Below are 15,112 nucleotides of genomic sequence, written 5' to 3' on the forward strand. Positions count from 1 at the left end.
ACATAACTGCATTTTTAACAATCTTGTTCCTTTTCTGTTTCCAACTTTATCTTCTACACATTAAGTTACCCTATCACAATGCCTGTTTATTTAAAAAACTTAAACTGGCAAAAAAGCATAATATGTGCTTGCAATATAATTTGGCCAACTCCCTGCAACTTCCATGTCAGTTCTTGGTGCTCAGCACCTTTCAACATCAGGCCCTGTCTTTGCTCAGATTGTTTTAATTTATTTTACTGCACATTTTACTTATTCAATTTAAAAAGAAATACATGCAACTTGTGGATCAAGATGCTTATTTTGTCAGTCAAGGAAATACTAGCCCACTTCATTGGTCAAGCTGCAAATGCTGATGGCTGAGTACCATCCTTGCTCTCAGGTGGGGTGGAAATGAACACCTCAGGGTAGGTAGATGTGGCACCCCAATCTGCCTGTACAGAGCGAATATGGACAGAATGCCTCAGGGGCAGAAGGGAAGCACACTGCACAGTGTTCCTTGTACCTGCTGTACATACTGTACCTGTCTCCAGATGCTAGCAGACATCAAGGCAGTCCTTGGCCACACCACAATCTATCTGGCTACACCACTTTGGGTGGTACAATTATCTAGTTGAGCTAGCCAGCAACCCCACTGTACTCAGGTAGTAGTGGGTCCTTGTGAAAGAATGTGGGCTAATAGGCTCTTGCATCCATTCAGGAATGTATTCTGTGTGTTTGGCTGACTAGGATACAGACTTAGCTAACTGAACCACGAACATCAGTGGCTTTACAGTGCATAGCTTTTACTAAATGGGCTCAGGGCTGCATTCTTTGCTGCCAAAACTGAATATTTCATTTTCAGTTTTCATATTCTTTGGTGATCCCATTTAACATTTCTCTCCTACACAACAAACACAGGGGGGATTTTCAAAGGCACAAATGGCAGTGAGGCACCAAACTCCCATTGACTTTCAATTGAAATGAGGTGCCTAATTGCCATTTGTGCCTTTGAAAGTCTTCCCCTGCGTCTTTTCAAACCAGGAGTCACTTGGACAAAACATCAGACTTTTAAACGCACAGTTACTCTGAGTCCCTCACCACTCTATTCTCCTTCAGCTAAAATAATAGTTACGGTAATGATACTTCATATTTCCTATGTAGAAAACCATATATCTCAATGTGTGTCACAAAGATGAGTAAGCCTTATTAGTGCTACTTTTACAAATGGGAAACTGATACACCAAGGAGTAAGTGACTTGCCAATAGGGTCATAGCAAGATCTTTTGACTGGACCACAACACTATACAGTGGGCACACTGAAAAATTTGTTGCAGTTTTAGAGATATTTCTGATTCCAGCAATATTCCCGACACTTAAAATGGGGCATAACACTAGAGCCACTAACATATCTAGAACTAGAATTAACTATTTTTAAGCATGTCCACTGTAAATGCTTTTAACTCATATTAATCCTAATGTGATACCACAGCCAGAATACACAACTCTCATGATCAATAAAATATACAAATATATGAACCAAGCATATAATAAACTGATGTAGTTTGGTCATCATCAAAGTATAAAATAAAACTCATCAGATGAAATGCAATAATACAACCCAATTATACAGTTATTCATAAATAACTGAAGATGGACCAGTTCAGTACGGAACTTCAGTACACCTCTACCTTGATATAACACTGTCCTTGGGAGCCAAAAAATCTTACCATGTTATAGGTGAAATCGCATTATATCAAACTTGTTTTGATCCACTGGAGTGTGCAGCCCCGCCCCCCCGGAGCGCTGCTTTACCGTATATCCGAATTCGTGTTATATCGGGTCGCGTTATATCGGGGTAGAGGTGTACTAGTAAATCACACCAAATAGCAGCCAAAATAACTAATTAAATTGTGCATTAGTGGCATCAATTCAGATATTTCATGGGGGAGCCCCTACTCATCCTCCTCCCCCCCCCCCCCCACAGGGACCCCAGGTCTCCCTCAGGGAAGGAGAATCCCCTCTCTTTTACCCACACAGTGCATGAGCAGTGTTGCCAGGATCTCAGTTCTTGGTAGACTCCCCTGCGCTCCACCATACAGGAACAGATTCCCAGTGGACCGGGTCACAGCACGACTTGGCGTGGATGCACCTCCACCAAATTTTAGTGGTATTGTGACCCTGTGTACCAGATTGCAACACCACCCACTGAAATTTGTCCCGGCTGCCCCTCTATCTGTACAGAGGGGTGGCTAGAGATAATTTCAGTGGCATTGTAAGCATGCCTCTAGACTGCTCTAGTAGCAGCTGTCCTGATTTAGTATAGGACCACTGCTTAAAGTTGTCAGGAAATGGCTCTCCCAGTTCTGAGGTCTAGGGAACTTTGAGCAAGTGCATAAAACTTGGGAAGGGCATCTGTCCTCACCCAGCACCCCCAATTGGCACCAGTGCTGTGCATCTTGCTCAGTAGCATTTGTCTTGAAGAATATTTTGTTAAGTCAATGTAATATTGAGCTCCATTCTACAGATAAGTAACATGATCACTAAAAATGCAGCTTGGTACCAATTATGAAAAAAATAAGTAAAATATGATATTTGATCATTAAAGTATGAAGAGAATTACAGAGCAGGAGAAGTATGTGCCTAGAATGTCTAAATGTAAATAGCACCTCATAAAAAATGGGGCTGCAGAATTTTACTCTGCCAAGAATTTACAGGAGGGTTTCAGAATTTATTTGCTCTGTTATCAGGTATAGTTGCTATAGAATGTGGTCTTCATTCTTCTTCTGAAAGGTTTGGTGTTTTAAAAGAGGGGATCGTGGTTAACTTTTCCAGGAAATATTTTCTTAGACTTGGGGGTATTGTTTTTTTGTTTGTTTGATTACTATTTCATTGTTCCTGGATTGTTCTATAGAGAAAGAGACTATTATTCCCTTGGTGTCTGCATGGTGGTGGTGTAGACGGAGTCCAGAGACCCTTGTGATGTATTCCGTGGAAGCGTTCCCAAAGAAGAGAATGATAAAGCCCTTGGAGCATAATAAAGCAAAGCACATAGATTTCTGCTGGAACCATGTGATCTCTCTGCCTACAAACAGAAAATGTGTTCCCCCCCCATCCCCTCACACACCACAAACCCACAACAATATACAATCTTAATTTCCTCATGCAGTTATTTGCTTGTTATTCTTTGTTATTTGCTTAAATTCTCACAACTGATCCAAAAAAATCATTAACATGGTTACTATGTAAGATTTGTCATATATCGGTCTTACATAGGTCTGACTTCAGTGGAGCAGAGTTAGGCCAGTGCTGAGTACTTTGGAAAATCCCACCTTAAATGGGCATTCACCATTATGAACAAAGTACAATACAATCACCCAGATTAAAGCTACAAAAGCTGCTCTGAAGTTTAATTTTGATTTTTTTAAATGCCCAAAATTATGTTAGGGAATGGTTGCTTACCTGAAGAACTGATCCATTCCCAGTTTTATTCCATTTCTGCTGAAACGCTGAGTAAAAGGTATAAGACTTTCCACATGGCAAGATATATACCCTGGCTGCAGGTAGTATCCTGGAGTTTTCTTGGGCATTATAACTTTCGGAGCATCTACAGAAAGCAAAATATTCATAAACAAGTTATTAGCAGCTACTCACCTACACTCCATTCATTGTGATTAATACACATGCTAATAATCTTTTCCTTAAAGTCCAGATTTATCAAGACACTAAGGGCTGGTCTATACTAGAAAGTCAGGCTGGCTTAAGTACATTGCTCAGGGCAGTGAAAAATGTCATGTCCTGTGCAACATACTCAAGCCAACCTAGCCCTGGTGTAGACACCGCTAAGTCAATAGAGGAATTCTTTCATCAACCTAGCTTCCACCTCTTGGAGAGGTGAATTTACTACAGTGATGGAAGAACCCCTTCTGTCACTGTAGTTAAGGTCTGTACTTTAGCACTGCAGCTGTGCCGCAGTAGCGTTTCTAATGTAGAAATGCCCTTAGCCTAAACAAGGCCAAGGTGAAGCTAAGATTTAAAGGTGTTATATTAGATCATGTTAGCTAGCACAGCCTAACCAAACTTCTAAACCTCTGATCAAGACAAGGCAAGCTGTACTTTAGTATGTGTTAAGCTGGTGGAGTTAAATTGGAATCTTCAGAAGTGGTCAGTCTCTGCTTCTACTGAAGTGGTAATACTCCCACAGATTTCAATGGGAACCAAGTTAAACTCTGTCGGATTAGCGTATGCTAAAGTAATATTTGCTTTGCGTTGACTAGAGCATTAGAAGACATTACTTAGATCAAGATAGTTTATCTAGGTAACAAGATCTAACATTGGACCTTTAAATCCTAGTCAAACCTAGGACCCAGGGAGCAGCAATTCAGCACAGAATCTCAAGAGTGACAAAATAAAACGAGACAAATTTTTACCCAAAAAATAGAAAAGAAATTAAGTAAAAAACCCAGGAAGTATGGAAAAATGTCTGTCTGGAAAATGGCAGCTCTTGAATACTTCGGAAAGTTCTTAGAAGTGAAAGTACCACTACAATTATTTTTCACACTACTGAATGTACAATATCTTCCTTTATTATGCTTTTTTTTTTCCTCTCCGTGGCCTTGTCTTCACTCTGGGAAAGAGTGTGTTCTTAACTCCTGTTTACTTCATGATGAAATTTCAGTGTAGACATGGCAAGTTGTAGTTTCAACACTTGTTAGGCTATATCTTCATAGTAAAAAAGGTGTGTTTTTACATCGAGTTAGCAATCTCAGTGTAAAATCCTAGTGAAGACAAAGCACTGTAGTTTTTACTTTGATGTAGCTAATCAAAGGAGTAGTAGATAGCTAACTCAACATAAAACACACACACACACCTTTTTACAGTGTAGTTATAGCCTTAGCTGGTCAAGATGAAACCATAAGCTCCCCCCTAGTCAGTCAGTCCCTCAGTTAGCTAACACCAATTAAAACTCAAACTTGCCTTGTCTTCATTTTAAGAACACACATTTATTCCTAGCACACTTCCGGGTATGACTACATTACAGTTTTTACTAGCCTTTGCAAATGTGTTAACTACCTAACAATTAACTCTAGATTAAAAACTCTAGAGAAGACAAGCTCAATAAGGGCCTGATCCTTAAGCATGCTGAGCAGCTACTGAGGGTCCTTGGCATCTATTGGTTTGAATGGGATCTGAGAGGCCCAAGCATCTATCAGGTGGTTTGCAGCACTTTTTCAAGATCAGGCCCTGAATATCCTTTCCTTGCTAATTCTGGCTCTATAGCAACAACTGCTAGTAGTGTGGGTTTATCTCTTACTTCCCTCTCATACCTATTTCTATAATGAGAAAATTTTAATGAAATTAAGTCACTTAAATATTAAGTGTAGAAAAATGTTTCTTTAAAAATTGGCAGTTCTTGAATAGTTTGGCAAGCTCTTACATGTGAAAGTAGAACACAATTTTTTCCCCACACTACTGTACATACAGTATCTTCCTTTATTATCCAAATGTTTTCTCTCCATGACCTTGTCTTCCCTCTGGGAAAATTCATGTTAAAATTTCAGTGTAGACAAGGCAAGCTGTATTTTCAACACTTGTTAGATTATTGTACACGAAATTCAATTTCGAACTAAAATTCTCCTTAGTAGATGCCTCCAAGATGTTCAGAGTGCATTGTATCAAGTTGCAAGTTTTGTAGGCAATGGGGTAAGAGAAGTTTTCCTCATTATATGGGCAAGTAGAAAAAAAAACATAAGTCATCCATTCCATTAATTCAGGCATAATAAATGTTCACTGAAGTAAAATAAAATAAAATAAAATAAAATAAATCTTACCAGGAACAATACTAGAAAATGAAACACTTGACACTCTCTGGAAGAGATAATCATTCTTGTCATACCCCATTATTTTAACAAAAAAGGCTTCATTTGGTGGAATGAAGTCAGTAATATTCCATATTCCATAGGGTTTTCGATCAGGATAGTATTTCACAGGCATCGTCTTAAGGAGCTCCCCTGTGATACTCAGAAGTTCTAGACGGTCCACTCTAGCTGGAAGAGAGATTCCTGTTGTATTCAATAGCACATAGGTAGGTATTCCTATGAAAACAGAAATATATTGTTGTAAGTGTTAATAAAATATAAGAAAAGATTAAATTCTGGTAGATGTGTGTCTCCAGCCCCCCCAGTAAATGCACACAATTCAGTTTAAAGCACTCTCTACCAGCTGTTAAGAAACACAAAACAGTGTGTTAGCATTGATAACACGATGTGCTTTATTTAGGATTCAATTACTAATTTCCAGCAGGTGCTTATAAAGCCTCATTAACCCCCCCCACACACACACCCCAAGGGCCCAAATTGAAACATTTTACAGTCTCTAAAAGTAAAAGAAGGGAAGTTGTAACTCTGAGCCATACCAGAAATAAAAACATTGGGATTTACGGGACATAAACACTCTAATACACAAGCGTAGCATAGTATCATGGGGCATAACAGGTAATGGCATCATGAATGGAATTAAGGACAGGGCATGGCTCCCTTCGGAACCTGTCAATGATGGTCCGAGTTTCAGCAGAGGCTAATTATAGAGAACAACAAAGTATATATTTCTTCCCTACGGTCTGAGCATGTTGCCTCCCCAAACAATTAAATACAGTAGAAATGGAGCACAAACTGACCTTGCACTGGTCTGCTGGATGCTTTTTTGAAGTCTAGTGTTGGCTTTCTAGAAAAACCAGCTCGAAAATCAATAGTACTGAGACCTGTTATACGAACAGAGTGCCTTCCACTGCTGGACGTCTGAAAAATATTGAATTGAAACACTGTTGGAGCAATTTGCACTTCAAACTTTGCAGTCCTTTGTAGCGTCCATTGAGCTCACTAGACTTTAAGTAAGAAGATATCAGATGTTATAAACAAAATGAACCATTTAAAAGCCTTTGTTCTAGATAACGGACCCTTCTGAATTTAGTGCTTGTGAAAAGAGAGACTGAATGAAAGTGATATGCCTCAAGGACATACTATGATGGGCATCCATATGAGGCCAAACATTGCTCGACATGGTTGCATGACTGCAATGGGGGGACGTGTATGAGCAAAGCAATCAAGATTAGAGAGTTATAAAGTATACGGGTAATTTTGTAAAGCAAAAAAACCCAACAAAAGATAGCAAAAGATTAGTGTAAATAATTTCCCATAATTCATGGGTTTACTTCCTGTATCAAGAAAATATATTTACCCTTGTATTTCCATTAGACAATAAGCGCTCTTTTTAAACAAACGTCACTCAAGCTTTAGCAGTGAAGCAGATGAAGCGGACAGGGGGCTGCAGACAGGGGAGTTTGAGAGGGAGTTTGACAGAGGGAGGCCTACGATGGTTAGGAAGACCCACAACACCTGTTCCAGCACTGCTTCTGTCTCCTCCACCTGCGCCTGTAGCCAGACAGAGCACCTGAGCATGGATGCTTCTACCCAGATCCTGGTGTGGTTTTGCAGGGACTGTAACTTGCAATTCCCACTTACTGATATCCAGGCTGGGGGGACCATCCAATGTGAAAGGTGCCTGCTGGTGGAATCTCTCTAGCAGCAGGTGGGAGAGCTACAGGAGGAGGTGGCTAGGTTGAGGAGCATCCAAATCCACGACCAATTCCTGGACAGTGTCCACGTGGAGACAGCTGAGGTAGCTGTCCTAGTACACAGGACTGCTGACACACCACTGGTGGAGGAGGAGATGGCTCAGGGTGGACACTGGCAGCTGGTTACTTTTGGCAGCAGGCAGTGCTCCACCCCTGCTCCAAACCCTCCCGCCGTGGTAATAGGAAACCATTATGTTCTTCTTGATACAGGAGAGAAGGAATCACCCCCTACAGCAGAGGAGGAGAAGCCTCATACCCCTAAGGCTGGGAGGTCTGCTGTCACCAGGGCCGGCTCCAGGGTTTTTGCCACCCAAAGCGGTGGGGGGGGGGGGGGGGGGGAGAGCTGCGATCACGATCGGTGGCACTTTGTCAGCAGCTCCACCGTGCCGCTTTCTTCTTCGGACCCGCCGCCGAAGAGCCAGACGTGCCGCCCCTTCCCCTTGGCCGCTCCAAGCACCTGCTTGCTGCGCTGGTGCCTGGAGCCGTCCCTGGCTCACTCTCTGCTGAGGGGGACAGAGGCACCCATCTGTCGCCCTGACATTTCATCTCGGGAGGTATGCTGCCTGCCGGGGGCCCATATCCAAGACGTTACGGAGGCATTGTCGAGGATTATCCAGCCCTCTGACTAATACCCCATGCTACTCATCCATTTGTGCACAAATGATACTGCGAGGTGTGACAGTGAGCAGATCAAGAGTGACTACAGGGCTCTGGGGGTACGGGTGAAGGCGTTTGGCGTGCAGGTGGTATTCTCTTCGATCCTTCCTGTCAAAGGTAGGGGCTGGGAAAGAGACAGGTGCATCGTGGAGGTGAATGCCTGGCTGCGAAGATGGTGTTGCCAGGAAGGCTTTGGCTTCCTTGACCATGGAATGCTATTCCAGGAAGGACTGCTAGGCAGAGATGGTGTTCACCTGTCGAGGAAGGGAAAGACCCTATTTGGACACAGACTGGCTAACCTAGTGCGGAGGGCTTTAAACTAGGTTCAACGGGGACAGGTGAGCAAAGCCCACAGGTAAGTGGAGAACATGGAGACCTGAGAGATGGGTTGGAAATAGGAGGGAGCGTGGGCTATAATGGCAGAGAGAAAGGAGGGTCAGGGCAAAACTGGGAGACAAGATTAAATCAGTATCTTAGATGCCTATATACAAATGCGAGAAGTATGGGTAATAAGCCGGAAGAACTGGAAGTGCTAATAAATAAATATAACTATGACATTGTTGGCATCACCCGAAACTTGGTGGGATAATACACATGATTGGAATGTTGGTATGGATGGGTACAGCTTGCTCAGGAAGGATAAATGGAAAAAAGGGAGGAGGTGTTGCCTTATATATTAATAATGTACACACTTGGACTGAGGTGGAGATGGACATAGGAGACAGAAGTGTTGAGAGTCTCTGGGTTAGGCTAAAAGGGGTAAAAAACAAGGGAGATGTCATGCTAGGAGTCTACTACAGGCCACCTAACCAGGTGGAAGAGGTGGATGAGGCTTTTTTTTGAACAACTAACAAAATCTTCCAAAGCCCAAGATTTGGTGGTGATGGGGACTTCAACTATCCAGATATATGTTGGGAAAATAACACAGGGGGGCACAGACTATCCAGTAAGTTTTTGGACTCCATTGCAGACAACTTTTTATTTCAGAAGGGTGAAAAAGCTACTAGGGGGGAAGCTGTTCTAGATTTTATTTTAACAAATAGGGAGGAACTCAAAGAGAATTTGAAAGTGGAAGGCAGCTTGTGTGAAAGTCATCATGAAATCATAGAGTTCACAATTCTAAGGAAGGGTTGAAGGGAGTACAGCAAAGTAGAGAAAATGGATTTCAGAAAGGCAGATTTTAGTAAGCTCAGATAGCTGATAAGTAAGGTCCCGTGAGAATCAAGACTGAGGGGAAAAACAACTGAGGAGAGTTGGCAGTATTTCAAAGGGACACTATTAAGGGCCCAAAAGCAAGCTATTCCGCTGGGTAGGAAAGATAGAAAATGTGGCAAAAGACCAGCGTGGCTTAACCATGAGATCTTGCATGATCTAAAAAGTAAAAAGGAGTCATATAAAAAATGGAAACTAGGACAAATTACAAAGGATGAATATAGGCAAACAACACAGGAATGCAGGGGCAAGATTAGAAAGGCAAAGGCACCAAATGAGCTCAAACTAGCTACAGGAATAAAGGGAAACAAGAGGACTTTTTATCAATACATTAGAAGCAAGAGGAAGACCAAGGACAGGGTAGGCCCACTGCTCAGTGAGGAGGGAGAAAAAGTAATAGGAAACTTAGAAATGGCAGAGATGCTCAATGACGTCTTTGTTTCGGTCTTCACCGAGAAGTCTGAAGGAATGCCTAACATAGTGAATGCTAAAGGGAAGGGGGTAGGTTTGGAAGATAAAATTTAAAAAGAGCAAGTTAAAAATCACTTAGAAAAATTAGATGCCTGCAAGTCACCAGGGCCTGATGAAATGCATCCTAGAATACTCAAGGAGCTAATAGAGGAGGTATCTGAGCCTCTAGCTATTATCTTTGGAAAATCATGGGAGACAGGAGAGATTCCAGAAGACTGGAAAAGGGCAACTATAGTGCCCATCTATAAAAAGGGAAATAAAAACAACCCAGGAAACTACAGACCAGTTAGTTTAACTTCTGTGCCAGGGAAGATAATGGAGCAAGTAATTAAGGAAATCATCTGCAAACACTTGGAAGGTGGTAAGATGATAGGGAATAGCCAGCATGGATTTGTAAAGAACAAATCATGTCAAACCAATCTGATAGCTTTCTTTGATAGGATACCGAGTCTTGTGGATAAGGGAGAAGCGGTGGATGTGGTATACCTAGACTTTAGTAAGGCATTTGATACAGTCTCGCATGATATTCTTATCTATAAACTAGGCAAATACAACTTAGATGGGGCTACTACAAGGTGAGTGCATAACTGGCTGGATAACCATACTCAGAGAGTAGTTATTAATGGTTCCCAATCCTGCTGGAAAGGTATAACAAGTGGGGTTCTGTAGGGGTCTGTTTTGGGTACGGCTCTGTTCAATATCTTCATCAACGACTTAGATATTGGCATAGAAAGTACGCTTATTAAGTTTGCAGATGATACCAAACTGGGAGGGATTGCAACTGCTTTGGAGGATAGGGTCATAATTCAAAATGATCTGGACAAGTTGGAGAAATGGTCTGAGGTAAACAGGATGAAGTTTAATAAAGACAAATGCAAAGTGCTCCACTTAGGAAGGAACAATCAGTTTCACACATACAGAATGGGAAGAGATTGTCTAGGAAGGAGTACAGCAGAAAGAGATCTAGGGGTTATAGTGGACCACAAGCTAAATATGAGTCAACAGTGTGATGCTGTTGCAAAAAAAGCAAACGTGATTCTGGGATGCATTAACAGGTGTGTTGTGAGCAAGACACGAGAAGTCTTTCTTCCGCTCTACTCTGCGCTGGTTAGGCCTCAACTGGAGTATTGTGTCCAGTTCTGGGCACTGCATTTCAAGAAAGATGTGGAGAAATTGGAGAGGGTACAGAGAAAAGCAACAAGAATGATTAAAGGTCTGAAAGAGCAACAAGAATGATTAAAGGACTTAAAGGAAGGCTGAAAGAATTGGGTTTGTTTAGTTTGGAAAAGAGAAGACTGAGAGGGGACATGATAGCAGTTTTCAGGTATCTAAAAGGGTGTCATAAGGAGGAGGGAGAAAACTTGTTCATCTTAGCCTCTAAGGATAGAACAAGAAGCAATGGGCTTAAACTGCAGCAAGGGAGGTTTAGGCTGGACATTAGGAAAAAATTAATCATCCTAAGTGTCAGGGTGGTTAAACACTGGAATAAATTGCCTAGGGAGGTTGTGGAATCTCCATCTCTGGAAATATTTAAGAGTAGGTTAGATAAATGTCTATCAGGGATGGTCTAGACAGTATCTGATCCTACCATGAGGGCAGGGGACTGGACTCGATGACCTCTCGAGGTCCCTTCCAGCCCTTGAATCTATGAATCTATGAATCATACCTTGCTCTCTAATATCCTAGGACCAGCTCAGCTACAACAACATTGCAAACATACAGTAAATGATTGTAGAAGCTCTGAGCATGGCAAATATGCTTCATACTTGTACTTCTGCAAAGAAAATTTCAGACTCCTTAAACTTCCCATCTGTTCTATTCAATTTGTTTATTTTAGAAATAATGATGTTCACTCACAGAAAGCCCCAGTCACTCTGCAAGTGAGCTGGTAAGAGCTTTAAAGGCTGAACCAGCAATCCTTAATCAAACAAAACTCTCACTGAAGTCAATAGGAGTTTAGAAGCAAGGAGGGCAGGATCAGCCCAAAAACGAGAGATAAATCAAAGAGTTAAAACATTGTTTTGATGTGTGTGTGAAGGGATTTTTTTATTTTAATGCCACATGGATGGTACCTCCTTAAGAAAATCATTCATGCTAGAAAGTTCTACTTAAAGTGAATTGGCAAAGACAATCTGGCATTTAAATCAAGAAAATATAGTTCTCCCAGTTTTGTGTAGTCATATATTAGATAAAAGCAACAGAGGGTCCTGTGGCACCTTTAAGACTAACAGATGTATTGGAGCATAAGCTTTCGTGGGTGAATGCCCACTTCGAATGCTCCAATACATCTGTTAGGCTTAAAGATGCCACAGGACCCTCTGTTGCTTTTTACAGATCCAGACTAACACGGCTATCCCTCTGATATATTAGTTAGTTACATAAACTTTTCCAAAAGTGTAATATGGACAGCAATTTGCTGAACAGAGCCAAGAAGAGGAATTCAGCAAACCTAGCAGGCAAATCTGCCCTCCAGTGATTATAACTAGGCAAACAGAGAGGACGGCAGGTTTCATCTCCATCCTCAGTTGAGACATGCCAATCAATGAAAACAGGATTTTTAAGTGCAATTCAGCAGTTTGTCTGGCAGGCAGGCAAGTAATTAACATAAGAATGGCCAGAGTCTTCTCTAAACTTCATGCATAGAGAATGCAGCCTGATTTGTATATTTTTACCTACAAAGTAAATTCTCTATTAACTTTCCTCATTCCATTGGGTGTACAGATTGAGAGGAATTATTTTATCTAGTCATAAACGTATAATTTCTTAGATCTAGTGAAAACTCTGCTCATGATTATTTTTAGATGAAGCAGTTGTTTTTCATAACTGGCTGCCTGGACAATCAGCCATCTAGGCATTATGACAAATTGGTGTCTGTCTTACTGGAACGACCACTATTTATTTCTATTAGTTAGCCTTTCACCTCAGAAAATCACTATGTAAAGTCTTTTTAATATAAACCAGCTGTTAACAATATTAAAGGATACAAAGTAATATTAAACACAATACCAAATAACTCCTGTTATCAAGAGTTAATTGCCTGCTAAATGTTCATTGGACAAATGGAGTAACAAAGTTTTCTTTTCATAGTTTTATACGACATCTGTATAAGACATTTATAGCACAATTAAAAATGTTGCAAAGCTTTCCCTGACTTCTTCAGATGCTGTAAAATCTTAAGGCAAGCAAAACAGGCCAAGGATCAGAACTGGGTGGACTATTCATAACAAATAATACATGTGACGAATATTTCTGTTAGTAAATTATCCAGAGACTTGAGTATTAGTGACATTGTTTATTACTAAAAATGGTTTTAAAATACTGTTATTTTTAGTAATAACCTTTTTATTGTAGTACAGCCTGGAGTAGGGTTACCATATTTTAAAAACACAAAAAGAGGACACTCCACGGGGCCCCGCCCCCACCCCAACTCCACCCTTTCCCCGCCCCCAGTCCGGCCCCAACTCCGCCCCTTCCCTGCCCCACCCCAACTCCGCCCATTCCCCAAAGTCTCTGTCCCAACTCCGCCCCTTCCCTTGAACGCTCTGCCCCCTGCTCCTCCCCCTCCCCTGCTTCCCACGAATCAAATGTTCGCGGGAAGCCTGAAACAGGCAGGCAGCAGGTAAGCTGGGGCTGGGGCTGGGGCTTGGGCTGGGGCTAGGGCTGGGGCTAGGGCTGGGGCGGTGGTGGTGGGGGGCGCGAGGAGGCGCGGCCTAGTCCGGCCCCCCCGGCCGAGCGGCTCTGGCCCTGGGGCGCTGGTCCCGGTTCCAGCCGAGCGACTCCGGCCTGCCCCGGCCCCAGCGGCTCCGGCCCCAGCAACGCTAGCTCTGCTTGGGCCCCGGGCACCCCCAACCCTGGTCCCAGTGGCTCCGGCCCGGCTCGGCTCAGGCCCCGGTTCCAGCCGAGTGGCTCCAGCCCAGCTCCGGCCGAGCGGTGCCGGCTGGCGGCTGAGCACCCCCCAGCCCCGGTCCCAGCGGCTCGGCTCAGACCCCGGTTCCGGCCGAGTGGCTCCGGCCCGGCCCTGGGCAAGCGGCGCCGGCCGAGCACCCCCAACCCCGGCCCAACCCCGGTCCCAGCGGCTCCGGCCCGGCTCGGCTTGAGCGACGGTTCTGGCCGAGCGGCTCTGGCCCGGCCCCGGCCGAGCACCACCAGCCCCGGTCCCAGCGGCTCCGGCCCAGCTCGGCTCGGGCCCCGGTTCCAGCTGAGTGGCTCCGGCCCGGCCCTGGCAGAGCGGCGCAGGCCGGCAGCCGAGCACCGCCGGCCCCAGCGTCACCGGCTCCGGCCCCAGCAGCTCCAGCCCAGATCCAAGCCCCACAACCCCTCCCTATTTTCCTGGACATGCCCAGCTTTTTGGAATTTCCTCCCGGACGGGGATTTAAAGAACAAAAACCTGGACATATCCGGGAAAATCCGGATGTATGGTAACCCTAGCCTGGAGGCCCTAATCAGGATCTACGCCCCATCGTGCTAGGTGTTGTGCAAACGTCGAGGAACAAATTTAAAGCTGTTGGATTGTTTTCAAACTATTTTTTTTGCCTATTTGTATTGCATAAAGTCACAAATTGTCGTTTTTGCTCCTTGATTGGCTGGCTGAATGTTTTATAAATAGAAGGAAGGAAATCAAAAAGATGCAAAGACAGCTGCATAAGCATTTGCTATGTGAAATTTTGTGCAAACACGTATTCATCGCACAAACATTTGCAAGACTTGGAACATTCCAGGAACATTATTACAAACAAAAAACAAAACAAAAAAATAATTCAAAATATATGTAGGTGAAGAATAAAGAGGTTTTTTTTTATTAAATTAAGAAATGTGGTATCAGACAGTTTTTTGATTTTTATGTAATTTGTTCCATGCAAGCTGAGGAAATTCAAACCATCATAGCTAGGAGATGGGGGAGGGGGTGTGCTAATTGTAAGATTCTATTTACATATAGTTATTTACAGGTTACTACAGTTGCATTACAGGTTACTACAGTTGCATTAAAAGTAGATTTCAAAGGATGTGTTCATTAAATGGGATTTATTCTGGCCTGCTTTATCATTACATTCCATCTAAACAGCCGGATTTGGCTTGGAGGCTGTAAATGGGTAATTATAATGGCCATTTAAGAACTCTCTTGTTCACAATAATTACAAGCTTTTCTATTGACTCCTTTTTTCT

At 42.9% G+C, this 15,112-nt stretch overlaps 1 protein-coding gene across 3 annotated transcripts in view; it reads right to left on the minus strand.

Moving 5' to 3' along the window:
• Positions 1–15,112, minus strand: part of HMCN1 (hemicentin 1) — a 335,176-nt gene that overhangs the window by 211,878 nt on the left and 108,186 nt on the right. For all 3 annotated transcript variants that reach the window (XM_065554460.1, XM_065554461.1, XM_065554459.1), the window contains exons 7-9: positions 6,653–6,773; positions 5,808–6,071; positions 3,439–3,583 (exon numbers count right to left, since the gene is read on the minus strand). In XM_065554460.1, the coding sequence (XP_065410532.1) occupies positions 3,439–3,583; positions 5,808–6,071; positions 6,653–6,773 (530 nt within the window). The remainder of the gene's footprint in view (positions 1–3,438; positions 3,584–5,807; positions 6,072–6,652; positions 6,774–15,112) is intronic.

This window comes from Chrysemys picta, chromosome 8 (assembly GCF_011386835.1).
Source record: "Chrysemys picta bellii isolate R12L10 chromosome 8, ASM1138683v2, whole genome shotgun sequence".
NCBI lineage: Eukaryota > Metazoa > Chordata > Testudines > Emydidae > Chrysemys > Chrysemys picta.